The sequence below is a fragment of the Hylobates moloch genome, unplaced genomic scaffold (assembly GCF_009828535.3).
Source record: "Hylobates moloch isolate HMO894 unplaced genomic scaffold, HMol_V3 SCAFFOLD_9, whole genome shotgun sequence".
NCBI classification, from domain to species: domain Eukaryota; kingdom Metazoa; phylum Chordata; class Mammalia; order Primates; family Hylobatidae; genus Hylobates; species Hylobates moloch.
Genome location: NW_026652284.1, coordinates 73,814,313 through 73,833,083, shown reverse-complemented (window position 1 = coordinate 73,833,083; position 18,771 = coordinate 73,814,313). Strand labels below are relative to the sequence as shown.

Genomic DNA, 18,771 nt, shown 5'->3' with positions numbered 1-18,771 from the left:
TACCGGGCTGGCAACTGACTGATAAACGGGATTATGCTAAAATACAATTTTGGATTTCATATTAAAGTATCTCTAGATACCCAGGAATACCTTAGAGGAGGAATGGCTTCTGACCAGGGCTGAGACCTACTCTTAGTTGTTAGTGTCCTTATGATAGTTGCAAACCAGAAAGCAGTCAGGTTTTCTTGAGTGTGGAAACTCCTAGAGGGAAAACTGAACTAAGAGTCGATGACAAGCCAAAACACCCATTTTTAATGCTCAAGAAGTAAACTAGCCAGGCACAATAGCATGTGCCTATAATCCCAGCTACTTGGCAGGCTGAGGGAGGAGGTTCCCTTGGGTCCAGGTGTCCCAGACCAGCTTGGGCAACGTTTGGAGACTTCTGTCTCAACAAGAACAACAAAGTCAACTAGCTAAATTGGACGTAGTGACTAACAGTAAAGCCTCCATCTTGTTTGATTAACAAAAGAGATCTTTAAAGAAAAGGTTTTAAGAACATTTTGAAAGAGGAAATGACAGCTCTCCAGAGTATAGGATATTCAATAAAGGATGTAGGAGAACTGTCTATCCATTTGAAAATTAAAGTTATATATCCATGTATACCACATGCAAAACACAGTTGCCAGCTAAATATTTAATGTTTAAAATATCTTAAAACTCAAGAAAATATAAGCAAGTATTTACATAACCTAGGAGATGAAAACCTGTCTAAGCATGACACCAAGGAAGAAACCAAAAAGAAGACAGATTTGGCAATAAAAAGAAAACTTAGAGGTGGCAAAAACACTGTAAGCAGTAAAATGAGAAAATACATTTGCAACATACTTTCTCTTTAATTTGAAGGGCTAATTTTCTCCATATAAAGAATTTTTAGAAATTAGTAAGAAATTCCAACATCCAACAGAAATATAGGTTAAGGAAAAATATAATTTACTAAAGAAATGTATCGCTAAATACATTTAAAAAGCTCAGCAGTAATATGCAAATGATACTGATTTTTTACCTATCGTCTTATTAAAAATACTGCAACTTATGGTGTCAACATTGTCATAAAAACAAACAAACAAAAAAAAAACAAAAACAAAAAGAACAAAAACACGCTGGGTGCAGTGGCTCATGCCTGTAATCCTGGCACCTTGGGAGGCCAAGGCAGGTGGATCACCTGAGGTCAGGAGTTCTAGACTACCCCGGCCAACATGGTGAAACCCCGTTTCTACTAAAAATACAAAAATTAGCTGGGCATGGTGGTGCATGCCTGTAATCCCAGCTACTCGGGAGGCTGAGGCAGGAGAATCACTTGAATCCGTGAGGCTGAGGTTGCAGTAAGCCAAGATCATGCCACCATACTACAGACTGTGTGACAGAGTGAGACTCGGTCTCAAAACAACAACAAAAAAACAAACTCATCATTGTACCTGTGCTTATGCAAGGTTTCGTAGGAATGTAAACTGGTTTAACTTTTGTGGACAGAAGTTTTAAAAATATATATTAAAATTAAAAGTATGCTCTGAAGGAGGAGCTCCACTTCTGGTAATTTATCTCAAGAGAATAACTGGGCCAGCACAAAGGCTGCTGTTTAACAATGTGTATTGATGCAGTGATAGCTACAATTGCAAAAATAACCTAGACATTCACCAATGAGGACTGGTTAAATGAACTAGTATAACCATACTGCAGAATACCATAAAGATAACAAAAAATGATATGGATCTGTTTCTTGGCATAAATATATCCATAAGTTTTAATAAGAGATGCTATATATACAGTGGTCCCATTAATGTATAACTGTTAGGGCTAAAGATAGTACCTTCCTCATAATGATATTTTGAGGAATTAATGAGTTTATTCATGCAAAATGCTTAGAATGGTACCTGGCACACAGTCAATGTTTAAGAAATGCTTGTTATTGTTATTATTATGTCTCTGTATATATGCATAGGAAAAATCTGGAAGGATAAAATAAAAAATGGTAAATATTTTTGGGTGGTGAGACTAAATTTTTCTCTGTAATTTTATAAGTTTTATGATTTATATTTATAATAAAAATAAAGCTATAAAAATTAATTATGATGTTTCTTGTTCATGTCAGCTACTTCACTACATACTGAGTTCCCATCCCTGTTTGTTACAGGAGTAACTCCTGGTTAAGTACCTTTTTTGTAATTGTGAAATTCCCTTGACATTCATCATATACTGATGACTTTTCCTAATACATGGAAACAAACGGGATTGTGATTTTTCTCTCATTTTGTACACTAAGTTCTGTGCCAGTTGATTTCAGAGAGACACTCTGCAAAGTTCCTATGAAAAGTCTGTCAAAAATGTATTACCTTGCTGTTTAATATCAATACCAAAATTCAAATGGACTTATCAATTAAACTCACCTCAAACACAGTAATGCACACATGGTTATGAGCAGTGCTCACTACTGCCAATCATTTCTGCTTCCAGAATGGTTAAAGGAGCCACAAACTCTGCCCTTATCAGAAGCAGTAGCCTGATAACAGGTAAGAATAGGAATGTTCTGTCTGTTTCTCCCCACATTAAGAGTGGTATCAATAATCTGACTTTTCCAAGTATTTATCTCACAGAAATGTTTATGAGACATGCTAAGATCAACATGGCAATATCTGAATGTTGTTTTTATTAGAAATAAGGGGGCCAGCCAGGCACGGTAGCTCACGCCTGTAATCCCAGCACCTGGGGAGGTCGAGGTGGGAGGACTGCTTGAGCCCAGGAGTTTGAGACCAGCCTGGGCAACACAGGGAGACACCAGCTCTATATTAAAAAAAAAAAAAAAAGTAAGGGGGCTGTAATGTAACCCTTTTGACTGATCTTTGAGGCTACCATTGTGAGATTTCTACATCCCTCTTTATTATAAAAGATCCCAAATGTGGCCTTACTTGGAAAGGAAGCAATTTGACAGTGATGAGGAATGATGTGCAGAATGGAGATTCAGAACCCTAACAGACTGGTATTCATTAGTGCTCATATTTCTGGGAGTCTGCTAGGGTTATGGGAGTTTGCATTTAAATTGTAGGTTGTTGCAGAAAACAAAATTTATATGTGGAAAATTGTAACGTATCCACTAAAAAACTATTAGAACTAATAATCAAGTTTGGCAAGGTTGTAAGACATAAGTCAGTACACAAAAAACAATTGTATTTCTATACATTTGTGACAAGCAATCTGAAAATGAAATTAGGAAAACAAATCCATTTACGATAGCAACAGGAATTATAAAATACTTAGGAAGAAGTTTAACAAAAGATATGCACAATTTATATTCTGAAAACTACAAATAGTGTTTAAAGAAATTAAAGAATATTAAAATAAATGGAAAAACATCCCATGTTCATGGACTGGAAGAATTACTCTTAAGGTGTCAATACTCCTCAAATTGATCTACATATCTGATACAATCCTTATAAGAATCTGAACTGACTTCTTTGTAGAAATTGACAAATTGATTCTAAGATTCATACAGGATTGCAATAGATCCAGAATAGCCACAACAATTTTAAAAAAGAAGAAAGTACAAAGACTCACATTACCTGATTTAAAAACGTACCATAAAGCAATGTTAGGACAGTGTGGTATTGGCATAAGGATAGACACACAGATCAATGAAAAGGAATGGGAGCCCAGAAGTAAAACCACGTCAACTGATTTTCAACAAAGATGCCAAGACCATTCAACTGAGGAAAGAATAGTCTCTTCAACAAATGGTGCTGCAACTAGACAGTCACATGCAAAAGAATGAAATTTAACCTTTACAAAATTTAACCATATATAAAAATTAATTCAAATGGATCAAAGACATAAGAGCTGAAAGTATAAAACTGTTAGAGAACATAGGAATAAATATTCATGACCTTGGATTTGACAGTGGATTCTTAGCTATAACATCAAAGCACAAGTAAGAAAAGAGAGATAAATTGGATTTCATGAAAATTAAAAACCTGTGCTTCAAAGACACTATCAAGAAAGTGACGAGGCAACCCACAGAATGGGAAAAACTGCAGATTATCTGATAAGGGACTTCTATCTAGAATATATAAAAATCTCTCACAACTCAGAAATAAGACAATCCAGTTAAAATAAGGGTAAAGGAGCCGGGCATGGTGGCTCACGCCTGTAATCCCAGCGCTTTGGGAGGCAGAGGTGGGCAGATCACCTGAGGTCAGGAGTTCATGACCAGCCTGGCCAACATGGTGAAACCCCATCTCTACTAAAAATACAAAAATTAGCCGGGCGTGGTGGTGCATGCCTGTAATCCCAGCTACTTGGGAGGCTGAGGCAGGAGAATCACTTGAACCTGGGAGGCACTCCAGGCTGGGTGACAGAGGGAGAATCTGTCTCGAAAAAAAAAAAAAAGAAAAAAAGAAAAGGAGAAAAAAAGGGTAAAGGATCTCAATAGCCATTTGTTCAAGGCAGATATACACAAATGGCCAAAAAGCATCATCAGGCCAGGCACAGTGACTCACGCCTGTAATGCCAGCACTTTGGGAGGCTGAAGTGGGAGGATCACCTGAGACCAGGAGTTCAAAACCAGCCTGGGCAACATAGTGAGACCTCATCTCTACTTAAAAAAAAGAAAAAAAAAAAAGCATCATCACAGAATGCAAGTCAAAACTAATGAGACGACTACTACAATGAAACTACTACTTCAAACCCACTAGGAGAGCTACAATCAAGAAGTCTGATGAATAGCAAGTACTGAGGATGCAGAGAAGTTGTAACTCTCATATACTGCTGGTGGGCAAACACAATGGTGCATTCACTTTAGAAAATGGTCTGGCACTTCCTCAAATGCTTAAGCATAAAGTTACCAGTAATCCAGCAATTCCACTCCTGGTATATATCCAAAAGAAATGAAAATATATGTCTACATAAAGACTTGTACATAAATGTTTATGCTAGTATTCACAATAGCCAAAAGGTGGAAACCACCGAAATGTCTATGAAATGAGTAAACAAAATGTGGTATATCCATACAATGGAATATTATTTGGTCAAAAAAAGGAATGAAGTACTGATACATCCTACGACATGGATATGCCTTGAAAGCAGGCTAAGTGAAAGAAGCCAGTCACAGAAGTCAACATATTTGATGATTCCATTCTATGAAATGTGCAGAATAGCTCAATCCATAAATTAGTGGTGGCTGCTAAGGGTTGGGAGGCAGGCAGGGGGGCAAAAGCTAAACTGTACAAGGTTGAAGTGATGACAATGTTCTAACATTGAGTGGTGATATATATATATCTGTGTATACACTCAAAACCAGAGTTGCACAGTGAATTATAGCTCAATGTTTTTAAAGTGTAGGTTTCTTCCTGTCTTTTAAAAAAATTTTTCTTCTGTGACCAAGAGACTTCCTGAAATCAAGAGACTTCCCTCTTTAGGGGGCACAATAGAGAAGAGCTTAGAAGCTCTTTTCTTCTCTGTGCACCCTCCACCATACAGCACCTTACTCCATCTCCTGTTGCTTCAGGAAATCCAAGATAGCAGGAATTGTAGCTGGGAATGCTGCACTCACTTTCTCTGTGGGGTCTGGTACTGTGTAATGCCCAGGGAATTAAAACCAGCATCCAGGCAGAACATAGAAGTGAGCCCAAAGATCAGAATGGAGACAAATTTCCATGTGTAAATGAAAAATGTGCAGGTCTGAGGAACAATGATGGAGCAAGTAATCAGTTTCCCATCACTAAAGAAGCCTTTATCCAACAGTGGAATCAGGCATAGCTCACAAGTCTCCATTCCCATTTTTCAGGTTAAGGCTAATTAATTATCTTAATAATTCTCCTTCCTCCCTCAGTTTAAGAGGGAATGTCAGCAATTATAAAACTTTATACCCTGACCATACTCTCCTAGCTTGGTAAAGGAATTTGACTCGGGACGGCCCCCTGAGATGTTCTTCTGTGGGTAGCAACCTACTCTTACACAGAAGAGTACAGAGCCTGTGACTAAATTGAGCTCAGAAATCCTTTGAAACTATGACAGGAAATTAAAGAAAATAAAAGATGTAAATGAATACTGTTTCATGGATTTCAGAGATAAATAATATAATTAAGTGGCAGATAATGCTTATTTTATTGAAAGAATACAGCTTATGAAGGAAGATTTGTCAACAGTAGTAAAATAAAAACAAACATATTTAAAGCTTGTTACAGGAAAGTCTTCAGTGAGCCAAAAAGAGCCTTAGATGAGTTTTAGTCTGTAAGATGGTCATAAGAGGTCCTTCAAGTGTTTCCAAGATGGTTATCAAAAAGACCTGCTGAATTTCATGATCCCCAAGAAAGTTTCAAATCTACATATGCGTTAGAATAAGGCAATTCTTGTGATTTTGTTGACTAAGATACCATATCACAGTAGATGCAAATTTATGTGGTTGGCTACTATTACCCTGTTTACTTATTTGATAATATGTAGTTACTACAAAGTATTAAGCTATAAAAATTAATGACTGTATTATAACAGAAACCACAGATTAAAAAATTGGTTTATAGCTCCTATTTCAGGCTATTGTACTTTGGGTAAAATATTTTATGTCTCTGCTTAATTTCTTTTACTTTTATTTTTTTTTTTTTGAGTCGGAGTCTTGCTCTGTCACCCAAGCTGGAGTGCAGTGGCATGATCTTCTTGGCTCACTGCAACCTTCACCTCCTGGGTTCAAGTGATTCTCCTGCCTCAGCCTCCAGGGTAGCTGGGATTACAGGTGCGTGACATCACGCCTGGCTAATTTTTGTATTTTTAGTAGAGATGGAGTTTCCCCATATTGGCCAGGCTGGTCTCAAACTCCTGACCTCAAGTGATCTGCCTGCCTTAGCTTCCCAAAGTGCTGGCATTACAGGTGTGAGCCACCACGCCTGGCTGCTTAATTTCATAATAACATCTCATCCTCATAGAGTTGCTGTGAAGACTGCAAGAATTTATGTAAAGTGCCTGGTGTAGTGCCTGGTATATAAAAACACAATAAATGTCCGTCTCAAAAAAAAAATGTTAGTTCCCCTTGATTAAATAGTATTTGTGATAAAAAGCTGAATATCTGGCTTCTGGTTAGAAATGTTGGTCTTTTATATATCACTGTTTCCACTAAAAAAAAAACTTGATATATTTTATTTATAATATTTTTTGCTTTTTCTGTTTTCTTTTTATTGTTGTTGGGGGGTGGGGTGGGCAGGGTCTGGCCCTGTTGCCCAGGCTGGAGCGCAGGGAGTGCAGTGGTGCAGTCATGGCTCACTGCTGCCTCGACCTCCCCAGGCTCAGGTGATCCTCCTGCCTCAGCCCCCTAAGAAGCTGGGTATACAAGCATGTGCCACCACACCTGGCTAGTTTTTTGTAGAGACGGGGTTTTTCCATGTTGCCCAGGCTCATCCCAAACTCCTGGCCTCAACTGATCCACCTGCCTTGGCCTCCCAAAGTGCTAGGATTACAGGCATAAGCCACTGTGCCCACCCCCTTATTAATCATATTTTCTTTATAAGGGGTATTACGGGCTTTCAAATTTAGAGTAATTTAAATTTTTCATGAGTTTAAAGTAAAAAATAAGGTTAAAAACATGTTTTGAACCCTAACAATTACTTTATTACCTTTATATCCTTCATTTTCTGCCTTTCAAAGTTGTTAATAGTTTCCTCCAGATGACGACTTGTTCGGCTAGCATCCATTGCAGCTCTCTGCAATTCCGTCTCTGCCTACAAAAGTATTCCCCAACCAAAGATATAAAAAAATCAAATGAGAATTCATTCAGTTGAGCCTAACTGGTAAATTCTACCATTGCAGTACTGGCTTTTTGGCATAACAGTGTAAATTGTTAATATTATATTTTACCATATATAATAAAATGATGTAAGTAAGCACATGCAGAATAAAGAACTTATTTGGTGATACGATTCACGATCTAGAAAAAAAACCCCAAGAACAAAAACTACCCCCAAATCCTTCCCTTTCTGTCTACAAAATCATTTTTTTTCCAGACACCTTTGGATAACCTACTGTAAAACCATTTCCCATATTTTCTACTGCTTCCCTCTATTTCACTACCTGTGCCATTTATCAAAAATTATTTTTCTTTTGTCTCTCTCTCCGTTAGCCATTTCTCCCCTGAAAAGGACTTATGACTTAGTAAAAATTATTTCAATTCTCTCAATTACAGATTATCTCTTATTTATTTATATTTTTTTGAGATAGAGTTTTGCTCTTGTTGCCCAGGCTACAGTGCAGTGGCACAATCTCGGCTCACTGCAACCTCCGCCTCCCAAGCGATTCTTCTGCCTCAGCCTCCTGAGTAGCTATGATTACAGGTGCATGCCACCATGCCCAGCTAATTTTTTGTATTTTTAGAAGAGATGGGGTTTCATCACATTGGCCAGGCTGGTCTTGAATTCCTGACCTCAAGTGATCCACCAGTCTCAGCCTCCCAAAGTGCACGGATTACAGGTGTAAGCCACCGCACCTGGCCTATTATCTCTTACTCTTAATGCTTATCTCATAGGACTATTGTATGGATTACATTAAATCATCTTTGGAAAGGACTAAGGAGAGTGGCACACAGTAGAGAGACAGCTATGACAATTTCTACCACTGAGAGTTTGATTTTTAAAATCATTACAACATTGAGGTATTTTGGGTTAGCAGGTATATAACCAAAGACTCTTTCTTTCTACCTTGCTTACTTCTACTTGTTCTCCAAATGCATTAAATATTCCTAATTCTATAATATCCTCATCAGGTAGAATACAATATACCTACAAATATTTCAGCATGGGATTTCTACTTGCAGATTCTTCTTTACAAGACAACCATGTTACACTGCTTCTATTTAGTTAATGCTTATTACAAAAAATAAACACACTAGTAACTAATGAATTAGATGGCAAGTCTAACACACTCGGACATGTACTCATATTATCTGATCTGTACTGTCCAATCAATATGGTGGCCACTAGCCATATGGGGCTATTTTCATTAAAACTAATTAAAATTAAATAAAAAATTAAAAACTAACTGCAAAGTTACTCTAGTTGTATTTCAAGAACTCAATAGCCATATATAGTCAGTGGCTATAGTAATATTTCTAATCTAATTGTGTATCTGTCTTTAAGCATCTCGTCTGCTAGAACAAAAGTTGCCCAAAAACATTTAAGAGTTTTTCTTAAAAGGTAACACAGAAATTTAAAAAGACACAGCCCAGTTTTCGGATTAAATTCTTCCTAATAAAGTTTTGTTTCTTGTGCTAATATTATATTTACTCAAAAGTCACATATATCATCATTTAATAATTAATCATAGAAAAAGTTTGCATTTGTTGTCAAAGTTCTGTGATAGGTAATACTGTGACATTTAGCTTTTGCTTTCTTTTTCAAGAAAATGTATAAATTGAAACAAGTAAAAGGGTTTACTATAAGGATCCATTTCTTGACACACCACTTTATTACCCACCTGTGACTGAAATTTTCATAAAGGAAAAAATACATTTCAAAGAGAGTATAACAGTTTTTTCAATAAATTTATATACTCATAGAATTACATACACTTACAATTAGGTTATATATTAATTGTAACCATATATCAATTATGGTTACTTATGTAATTCAGTTCATTCAACTACACATTTTCAAGATACTAAGTACTTAAAATTATATTCATTTATACCTCTCTGTGTTTGTATATACATTTACAATATGGGGTGTAGAGTTTTTAAAAATCATACAAACTTTCAACTTAATCATAACCAGGAATCAAAAACAATTCTCTATATTTCTGTGTTTGAGATTCTTTAAACTACAACATCATTACAGGAAATTCAAAGATAAAATAGAACTCCTTTGAAGACTTACTACTATGAAAAAATCTCTTAACAGTTATTTGATACACATTAACCTTGTGCTAATGAGAATATTCAAGCTAATTCCTAATACTGTTTACTACACATGACTGATGCAGCTCTTTACTTGTGACTACTTCCTTTTGACTCATGTCTTTACCCTCCTCATTTATTGATATTTTCATTTTAAAATTTAGAAAGGTAAGTAGAGTTGGCTAAATCAGGAAAGCATGGGGAAACAGAAGCCGTAACTGGGATATGTGTAGCTTCATCTTCTATTACCCTCCAGCAACTACTATTTATTTCTGAAAGTCTCAAATCCCTTTACCTGAGCATAGCAACTCACCTAAAGTAACACATCCATTTTTAGCAAACAGAATATGGATTTCTAATATTTCTTCTTTTCATTGAAAATTCTTCAAAATTCTATAATATACCAACTTGAGTAGGAAATGCTTTGGATTAAAATACTAAGATACAACTCCATGAAAAAGATATTGGTATATTAAATGGAATTAATTAAGAGTTCAAAATGATTTTTAAAAGGGTAAGCCAGATTGGTATTTCTCACACTGCATTACAGGAAGCTTGTTCAGAAGCCACCTGGAGCCCTACTTGGGGGGTGAGCAGGCAGAGCCCTGGGATTCTTCTTTTCCCTATCCTCTCTATCAGAAGGACTCCATTTTATCTTACATATCAAACTTCAACATACTTCTACACAGATGAATTTTCCATAATACTATGATTGAATATTTGTATATTTATATTGACTACATTTGTATGTAGATTGTCCTTCATGTTTTGGTCTCAGGTTGTCAAAATACACAAGTTGCAGATCTTACCCCGTGAGCACACTGATTCACCTGTAGCAATAATCTCTTAGGTTATATTTATTTCCCCACCATGTGAACCCACAGACCTGCTTCATCTGTGCTCTAAGATTATCTCCCTTCCACAGCAGTGTTTACAGCACAGCATCCAAGTCAGGAAAATGTTTGTCTTAGGAATAGATTCATTTCTGTGTTTAGTGTAGACACCAGTACTCCTGATTCAATCTTGCCAACTACTCAGGATTCCAGATGTCTTCATATTATCACCACCTCCCCCACTCCAGGCCACAAAGAACAAAACAAAACAAAAAATTTTCATCCCTAGCTTAATTCTTAAACACTGGTGAACCCCCCCGGCCCTGCCCCATAGCCTCTGCCTTGATCTCTAGTTATCAGTCATAAATTTTCCAGCATTCTCTGGTTTGTCCGACTTGCTTAAAACACAGATTCTATCATCTCCATTTGCGGATCTTATGCCACTATGACTATCTAGATGTTTCTGTCCCAGTCTCCAGTGGGCACTCCCAGCCCTATGGCTGCCCATTTTTGTTTAGTACAAAGTTGGGCTTCTGTACCTTTGGTCCAAAGGAAGAAGGACCAAGCAATTGGCGCAGCCCCAAATCGCTGCTCAAGAGACTCCCCTCAGGAATGGAGGTGTTCTGGAACCTCAAATGCTCTCAAAGAGCCACTCCTCATGTAGTTTCTGGCTGAGCTGGGCAGTAACAACCTTAAGGAAGCAGGAAGGAGACACATAGAAGAAGGAATGGAAAAAAGAGGCAGTAGGGATGTTAGTGCTTTCTTTCTCTTTCTCTTTTTTTTTGAGACAGTCTCGCTTTGTTTTCCAGGCTCGAGTTCAGTGGTGCGATCTCAGCTCACCACAACCTCCATCTCCCGGGTTCAAGCGATTCTCTTGCCTCAGCCTCCCGAGTCGCTGGGACTACAGGCGCATGCTACTATGCCTGGCTAATTTTCGTATTTTTAGTAAAGACAGGGTTTCACTATGTTGGCTAGGCTGGTCTCGAACTCCTGACCTCATGATCTGCCCGCCTCGGCCTCCCAAAGTGCTGGAATTACAGGCGTGAACCAACACGCCCAGCCAGATGTTAGTGCTTTCTACACAGTCCTACCTATCTCAGTTGCTGGCAATTAGGCACTATTTTGCATGCTTTTGTTTACTCACGAACAAGGCACATTGTAGTTTAAGAAACAGTCATGTTTAACAGAAAAACCTCGTTATAGTAGACAGTCCTATCTAGGTTTCTTTGTGTCCAACTTGGATCTTAATTATACTCTTAAGTCTCCTGAGGTTAACTGGCTGGAAGTCATGATGTCACATAGTTGTTTTATTTCTAAAAGATGAAGGAAATTAAACAGGAAAATTTTCTTTCCTTTTCTCAGAGCAGGGCATAGAGAACACTGATATATTAGGATTAACAATAGATCTTTAAGTTAATTGTAGAATTAATATTTAGTCATCACCATGTGAAAATAAAATTCAGAAATTTGAATTTACTCTTTATAAAAACATCTGAATTTTTTGTTTGTTCGTTTGCAAAGTCTACTGTGTAAAACGATATAAGGGGATTTGAATTAGGTGGTGTAACCTCTTTAAAATTAGCCAATTTCTATAGTGAGAATTCCTAAATGTATTTCTTTTCAATCTTTATATTCAAATTCTCTACTCGTTTAAAAATAAAAATGCACAATTTCTATATACATTTACTTTTGTACTCCATACCTTAAAATTTTTTTTAAAGACCCAAATTCAAAGGATACAATAACATGTCGATCAGATGGGTTTCGCTGACGTGTTCTTTCTAACTGAGTTAATTGCTTAGCTTCTCGATTCCTTGCTGTGAATGTTGCCTTGAGGTCATCCTGCAAATTGGCATTTTTTTGTTAGTAAAAATGTCTGACTTAAGAAAATTCAGTTTTAAGAATGGAAGAATTCTTCTTTTAAGAATTGTTTTAAGAATGGAAGAATACTTCTTGTGTGATCCTGGTACCATTACCACAGGAATTACAAGTATTACATAATTAGTGTCTATGTATGTGAGAATGTGTTTAATATTCTCTCAAAATAATGACACAATTTCAGTGCAAAACTATTAACCATAATAGATATATGTATATAAATGTGTAATTTTGATTGCGGTAGTGGTTACATCGGTATAAACATTTGTCAAAACTCAATGATCACTTAAAATGGAAGAATTTTATTGCACTAAATCAAGGGCTCCCAACCCCCAGGTCTATTAGGAACTGGGCCAGCACAGCAGGTGAGTGGTGGGCGAGCTGGCATTAAGGCTTGAGCTCTGCCTCTTGTTAGATCAGAGGCAGCATCAGATTCTCATAGGAGTGCAAACCCTATTGTGAACTAAAGAAAAATTGTCTTCCACAAAACTGGTCCCTGGTGCCAAAAAGGTTGGGGACTGTTGATGTAAATTACACTTCAATAAAGTTAGTTTTAAAAATAGAACTCTCTCACACATTTTAAAAGTCTAAATGCTATCACCTGCTTTAAAGAAAAACTTATACTCATATAGTAAAGCAATTTCTGTCCATATATTTTTCATGATAATTATTTTAAAGTTTCCATAATAATGTCTATGTTGCTTATACTTAATAAGCTCACTAAAACTATTTCATTATTCTTAAAGATCTAAGTGATCTTTCAGAGTAAAAAGAATGACTATATACTACTTTGTATTTTTCTTTTCTTTTCTTTTTTTTTTTTTTTTTGAGACAGAGTCTCACACTGTCGCCTGTGCTGGAGTGCAGTGACGCTATCTCAGCTCACTGCAACCTCTGCCTCCTGGGTTCAAGCGATTTTCTTGCCTCAGCCTCCTGAGTAGCTGGGATTACAGGCGCATGCCACCACGCCCAGCTAATTTTTTGTATTTTTAGTAGAGACAGGGTTTCACTATCTTGGCCAGGCTGGTCTCAAACTCCTGACCTCGTGATCTGCCCGCCTTGGCCTCCCAAAGTGTTGGGATTACAGGTGTAAGCCACCACTCCTGGCCACTACTTTGTATTTCTTATTTAAAAAAACAACTGGAAACCTCATACTCTTTGCCAGAGTAACTCATAGTAAGTGAGACAATGGATTTACTTACCCGTTTCATTTTCACAATGGTCCCATAAGCTTTCAAGGGTTCAACTACTTTGGCTTCAAGTCTTTCAACCTATTGAAAATTATTAAAATTTTAAATTAGAATGTTTAACCTTTTAACCTATAAATAAAAGGTTAATCACTAGAAATTGATAAGACTCAGAATCTAAACTCAAAACACATTAAAAACTGTTAAGCTGCACAGTAATAGTAAAAGTAGAAAAGCACCTGGTGAGCAAAATGACAAGAAAATGTCTCAGGTTTCCCAGGAGCTCATCCTGGCCACATCATCATTTTAGGATTACTTTTTTACCTTAAAGTAGTAGTTTAAGGGTGTTAAGACAGCTCAAATTTTAATACAGCTAACATTTTCAGTGTGCTCAGCACAGTAATGGATACTTTGTGTATATTATCTCTGAACTGTAATAGCTCAACTTTTCAGAAAAGAAAATCAAAGCTGAAAGACAGAGCATCTTGGAAACATTTAAAGCAACATAACCTTGAAAAGCAAAAAAGCTTAGAGATCATTGTATTTGCTGCATTTTTTTTCTGAGAAGCCATTTGTGAATTATCGAAGCCTACAGAACAAGATAAACGGTCTGCGTTGCTGAGCTGTCAAACTGTATGTCTCATCTCTGTTTCATTTAGAATTAGTTTTTCTTAAACATTATAGGTTTTTAAATCACATTTTGAGTAATTACTTCTTTTACAAGTAGTACTAGTGGAAGGCACTGAAGAGACAGATTTTTTTTTTAAGGCAAGTATTTAAATATAGTATAAGCAAAATAACTCTCTTGGACATTAAAAATTTTTTTCTCAAGATAGGTGACATGTATTCAATTGCTTAAAATGAACATTATTTTAATAGCAGGAAAAGGGCTTTTTAATGATACATATTTATATAACTGACAAATACACTTAATTTCATATTGATTTTTCTTTAATTTCCGTAAACAAAATGTATATGAATGTTTCATTTTAAAATATGTTAGGAAAATAAAAATCGACTTCCCATCAAGTATTCAAATATTAGGAATCCTAAAATCACGGATATTCAGGACAGTTTGGTTTACACCATTTCTTATAATCCATACTGATTATTCAGTTTAAGGATTATCTAAGTCTTTTTTCTGTTCTCCTTTTTGTTGCCTACCTTTTTGTCATTGTTCATTAGGACCTCCACCATTTGGTAAGCAAGGGAAATAAAAGGAGAACAAATGCAAATCAATTCACTTTGCTATTTGATAAATAGCATAAAGGTTTTCTACAAAGGGGCATTGAAATTATTGGCTAAAATAAGATTTTAGGATTACCTGTGAATATAAATTATCTTTGAAACAGTAAGTCCCCAGTTATCATATATAATTGAGAGTTACTTATTACAGAAGTTTCATGATAAGAACTCAACATTTTTCCAAAAGTACCTCCAAATATGATTACTCTTCAAATTTGTATGGATAGCAATGATGAGTTCAATTTTTTTTTATACTCATTCTATTTTTTGAAAATTGAAATTTCCGTTTTAGGTTCTGATGAGAAAAGTACAAAAAAGCAACGCAGTTCCAACTGGGTAACTTTTGATAAGCTAACCTATGCCGTGAAACTGGAAATAAATACAAGTAAAAGTGCTTATTAAGTATTTAAAGGAAAAAAATGGGCTTTTAGAAAGAAAACAATCACAAGGACACTTCTCCTGCTACACAGAGCAAAATGTCCACACGGTATCTCAGTATTGGTTTGCTTCCATGAAATAATTCATAGCATTTTGTTGTTGTTAGTAAACCATTGGTCAATTTTCCAGAGCATGGATGCAGCAATGGTCTCTTGCCCATTTATTAATAATTTATCCATCCACATTACCATTCCCAACATTTCCATCTCCAGTCATTCTTTAAAACGTACTTACGTGCCACACAAGACATTAAGTTATGCTTATTTTCTTCCCCCTGGGTACTATTCCCACTACCCCCAGTAAACAGCCATCCCTTGGCCAAAAGTTGGCAAATAAAGTGGGGAAATTCAAGACTTCAAGATGCCCTAAAGGTTAGCTTGAAAACGGTAAAATAAAACACAGAAAGCTTCTCTTTAATAGACTCAAACAGTCTTATAGACATGAAAATGTTACGTTTTACCAAGTTTGTATCCACCTCTGCTAGGTAGATTACAAGTGAAAGTTTCCACGGTTCCTTCATCCACTACTTGATGGCTCATTCATAACAATCACACTGTGATTCACTCCATACCTCTGCTTGTCGATAATCCTGAAGTTTGGCAAACTCATCTGCAAAGTTCATCAGGCCCAGCTTTAAATGCGGGGTCTCTGTAGCAGCATACTCGTTGATTTCATTCACCAGGAGGTCTGCTTTGTCTCTCAGCCTGGCAGTTTTCCTCACATAGGCAGCGAAGATTTGGCACAGTTCTCCAAAATGCTTCTCCACATTTGAGACAGCTGTTTGCAGTTGTTTCGTTTGAGCGTTCCTACAGAAAAAGGTGACACAAAAGGCAAAACATTCTCCTTAGAGATGAGAAGGCTTCACGTTAATTTAACATGCAAACATTTCCCGGGCATTCTGCAGCTCTGAAGGTGCAAACCCACCGACGATCCAGCGTCTCCCGGCGCGGAGTGCTCTCCATGGGGTCCTGACCTCACTATCCGGACAGTGTAGGCACAGGAAAAGGCCCAGGCCGGGTGGGCCTGGCCTTAACTGGGGAGGTGGCTGCTGTGGCTGCTGTGGCTGCTGTGGCTGCTCCGGCTGCTCCGCGCAGCGCGGCCTGGGCGCCCGGCTGCCTCCTAGCCTTCCGCACTGCCCGCGGCACTGTGGGGACCCGAGACCCGGAGGCGTGGGTAGGTGGCAGCCGGCCGGGCCCTGGGCTCCCCTTAGCCGCCGGCGGTCGCTGTAGCCCAGGGAATTAGGCCCCAGGCCCCAGGCCACAGCGGGGACCGTGCAGCCTCCCGCCCAGGGTCGGAATTCGGCGCAGAGGCCCCACGGACAGAGGCTCCACTTCCCTCACCCCAGTCCACCAGTGTGGGCGGCCCTGGGCAGCTGGGCTCGGGCTGTTACCGGTTTTCCAGGGTGCGCCTCATCATGCTGCCTCGCGCACGGCAGGGGACCTTGCGGAGGCCCAAGGACGGGGATTCCAAGGCGCCTGGGCGCGCGCTGGGGCGCAAGCAGCCGCCGGGAGCCTGAGAGCCCGCCCCTCGCGCCGCCGCGCCAGCCCGGGCGTTTCTATGGAAACGGGGCGCGCGCCCCCGCGGTCAATGCCCGAGACAACCTGAGCGCGGCTGGGGCTCTGAAAGCGCAAAGCAGGGAGGGACCGAGAGGGGTGATGGCGCGCCCACCCCTGCAGAGCCGCCTGCGCGGTTGTCCCGCGCGTCCCTGCCGCCCAAGCCTGTGAGAAGTGCCGCGGGGCTACGGCGCCTCCATCCTCTCTAACAGCCGCGCTTACCAGACACCCAGCCTCCAGCGCTGCTCGGCTACTCGGAGCAGGGGAGAAAAGACGCCGGTTAGCCGGGGACCGGGAGGGAGACGTGAAACCAGAGGCCCGGGGGCCCCCTCTCGGCCTGTGCGACTTGTAGTCTCTTACCAGACGCGTCCGCTTCGCTGCTGAATCTGTAAACGTGGGCTCTTGAGAGCTGCCCTTGGAAGGAGCGGTGCTTTCTGCCTCATCTTTAACTTTTCATTTATTCAGCAAATATGTATCAAGTTCCGACTTCGGGGAAGAGATTGTGTTAGACACTGGGAATAATAGAAACATAATTAAGAAGCAGGGGTCCCGTACCTGAAGGGCCTGAGCGTCGGATAAGGAGGCGTCGCTTACACGGAACCTGTGCTGAGACAAATAACGAACAGTTCTGGCTCTTAAAGTTGGCCTGGGGGAACAAAAATTCAAAAAAAAAAAAACCCAAACAAACAGGAGGCTCTCCTTTGTCCTTTGAACGCCTCTGTCCCTTTGACCCTCCTGGCCTTGGCGTGTGCTGCTTTTCCCAGTAAATACTGCAAGGACTCCATTCAGACTTTATTTATATATATTTTTTAGATGGAGTCTCGCTCTGTTGCCCAGGCTGGAGCGTAGTGGCACCATCTCGGCTTACTGCAACCTCCGCCTCCTGGGTTCAAGCGATTCTCCTGCCTCAGCCTCTCAAATAGCTGGGATTACAGGCGTGCACCACTATGCTGGCCTGATTTTTTGTATTTTTAGTAGAGACGGGGTTTCGCCATGTTGGCCAGGCTGGTCTTGAACTCTTGGCCTCAAGTGATCCGCCCCCCTTCAGCCTCTCAAATTGCTGGGATTGCAGGCGTGAGCCACCGGGCCCGGCCTCAATTCAGACTTTATCTGCTTCAAGAAACCTCTCTGGGATCCTCCCGCACTTCGCTTTTTCAGACAGCGTTAGGGCTTTGTCCTAATGCTTTGGGACGGGGCCCTAATACTGTCTGAAGGAGCGAAGTGTGAAGTGTTGGAATGCTCAAACAGTACACTTTGTTGATTTGAGCCGTTTGAGACAGAGGAAATGTGATTTTGGTCTTGTATTCCTTGCTGCCGTGTGCTGCTGATTAAAAGTTTTTATTTTGGACGAATAGATGTCTTCAAGTCCTTTGTTTTGAACTTCCCCTATTCGCTTGTGTACCTCTTTTTGCTCCTTGCATTCGCTCAGCATGTTATTGGTTGGATGCCTGGTGTGTTCCAGGTATTATGCTCGGCTTTGAGGTTGGCACAGTAACCTAAGGTCAGAATGGTCTATGCTTTTAGAGAGCTCACAGTCATGTGGCAGTGATAGAAGCTAATCAAACAAAGATGTGTAAAATTGCCACTGAGGTATGTGCTACTGTATCCACTTTTGCAGTGTAACAAATCACCACAAAACTTAGTGACTTTTTACAATCGTTTGGCTAGCTTGGGATTCTGAGTGGGCTGGGTGGTTCTTTTACCTTGGTTCTGCTCAGTTGCGCTCTTACTCACCTTTCTGGTCAGCTGGCGGCTGGATGATCTAAGGGGCCTCA

General features: G+C 39.2%; 1 protein-coding gene across 7 annotated transcripts in view; it reads right to left on the bottom strand.

Annotated features, from left to right (window-relative positions):
• Positions 1–17,512, bottom strand: part of CIBAR1 (CBY1 interacting BAR domain containing 1) — a 28,627-nt gene extending 11,115 nt beyond the window's left edge. For 2 of the 7 annotated variants that reach the window (XR_009214738.1, XM_058443661.1), the window contains exons 1-5: positions 17,357–17,508; positions 16,015–16,249; positions 13,776–13,844; positions 12,436–12,537; positions 7,593–7,697 (exon numbers count right to left, since the gene is read on the bottom strand). Coding sequence is in view for 5 of the 7 variants with exons in the window: in XM_058443661.1 (XP_058299644.1) it covers positions 7,593–7,697; positions 12,436–12,537; positions 13,776–13,844; positions 16,015–16,249; positions 17,357–17,439 (594 nt within the window). In the remaining 2 variants the exon portion in view is untranslated. The other 5 variants (XR_009214739.1, XM_058443660.1, XM_058443663.1 and 2 more) reach the window with 5 other exon arrangements.
• Positions 17,513–18,771: the final 1,259 nt, after the last annotated feature.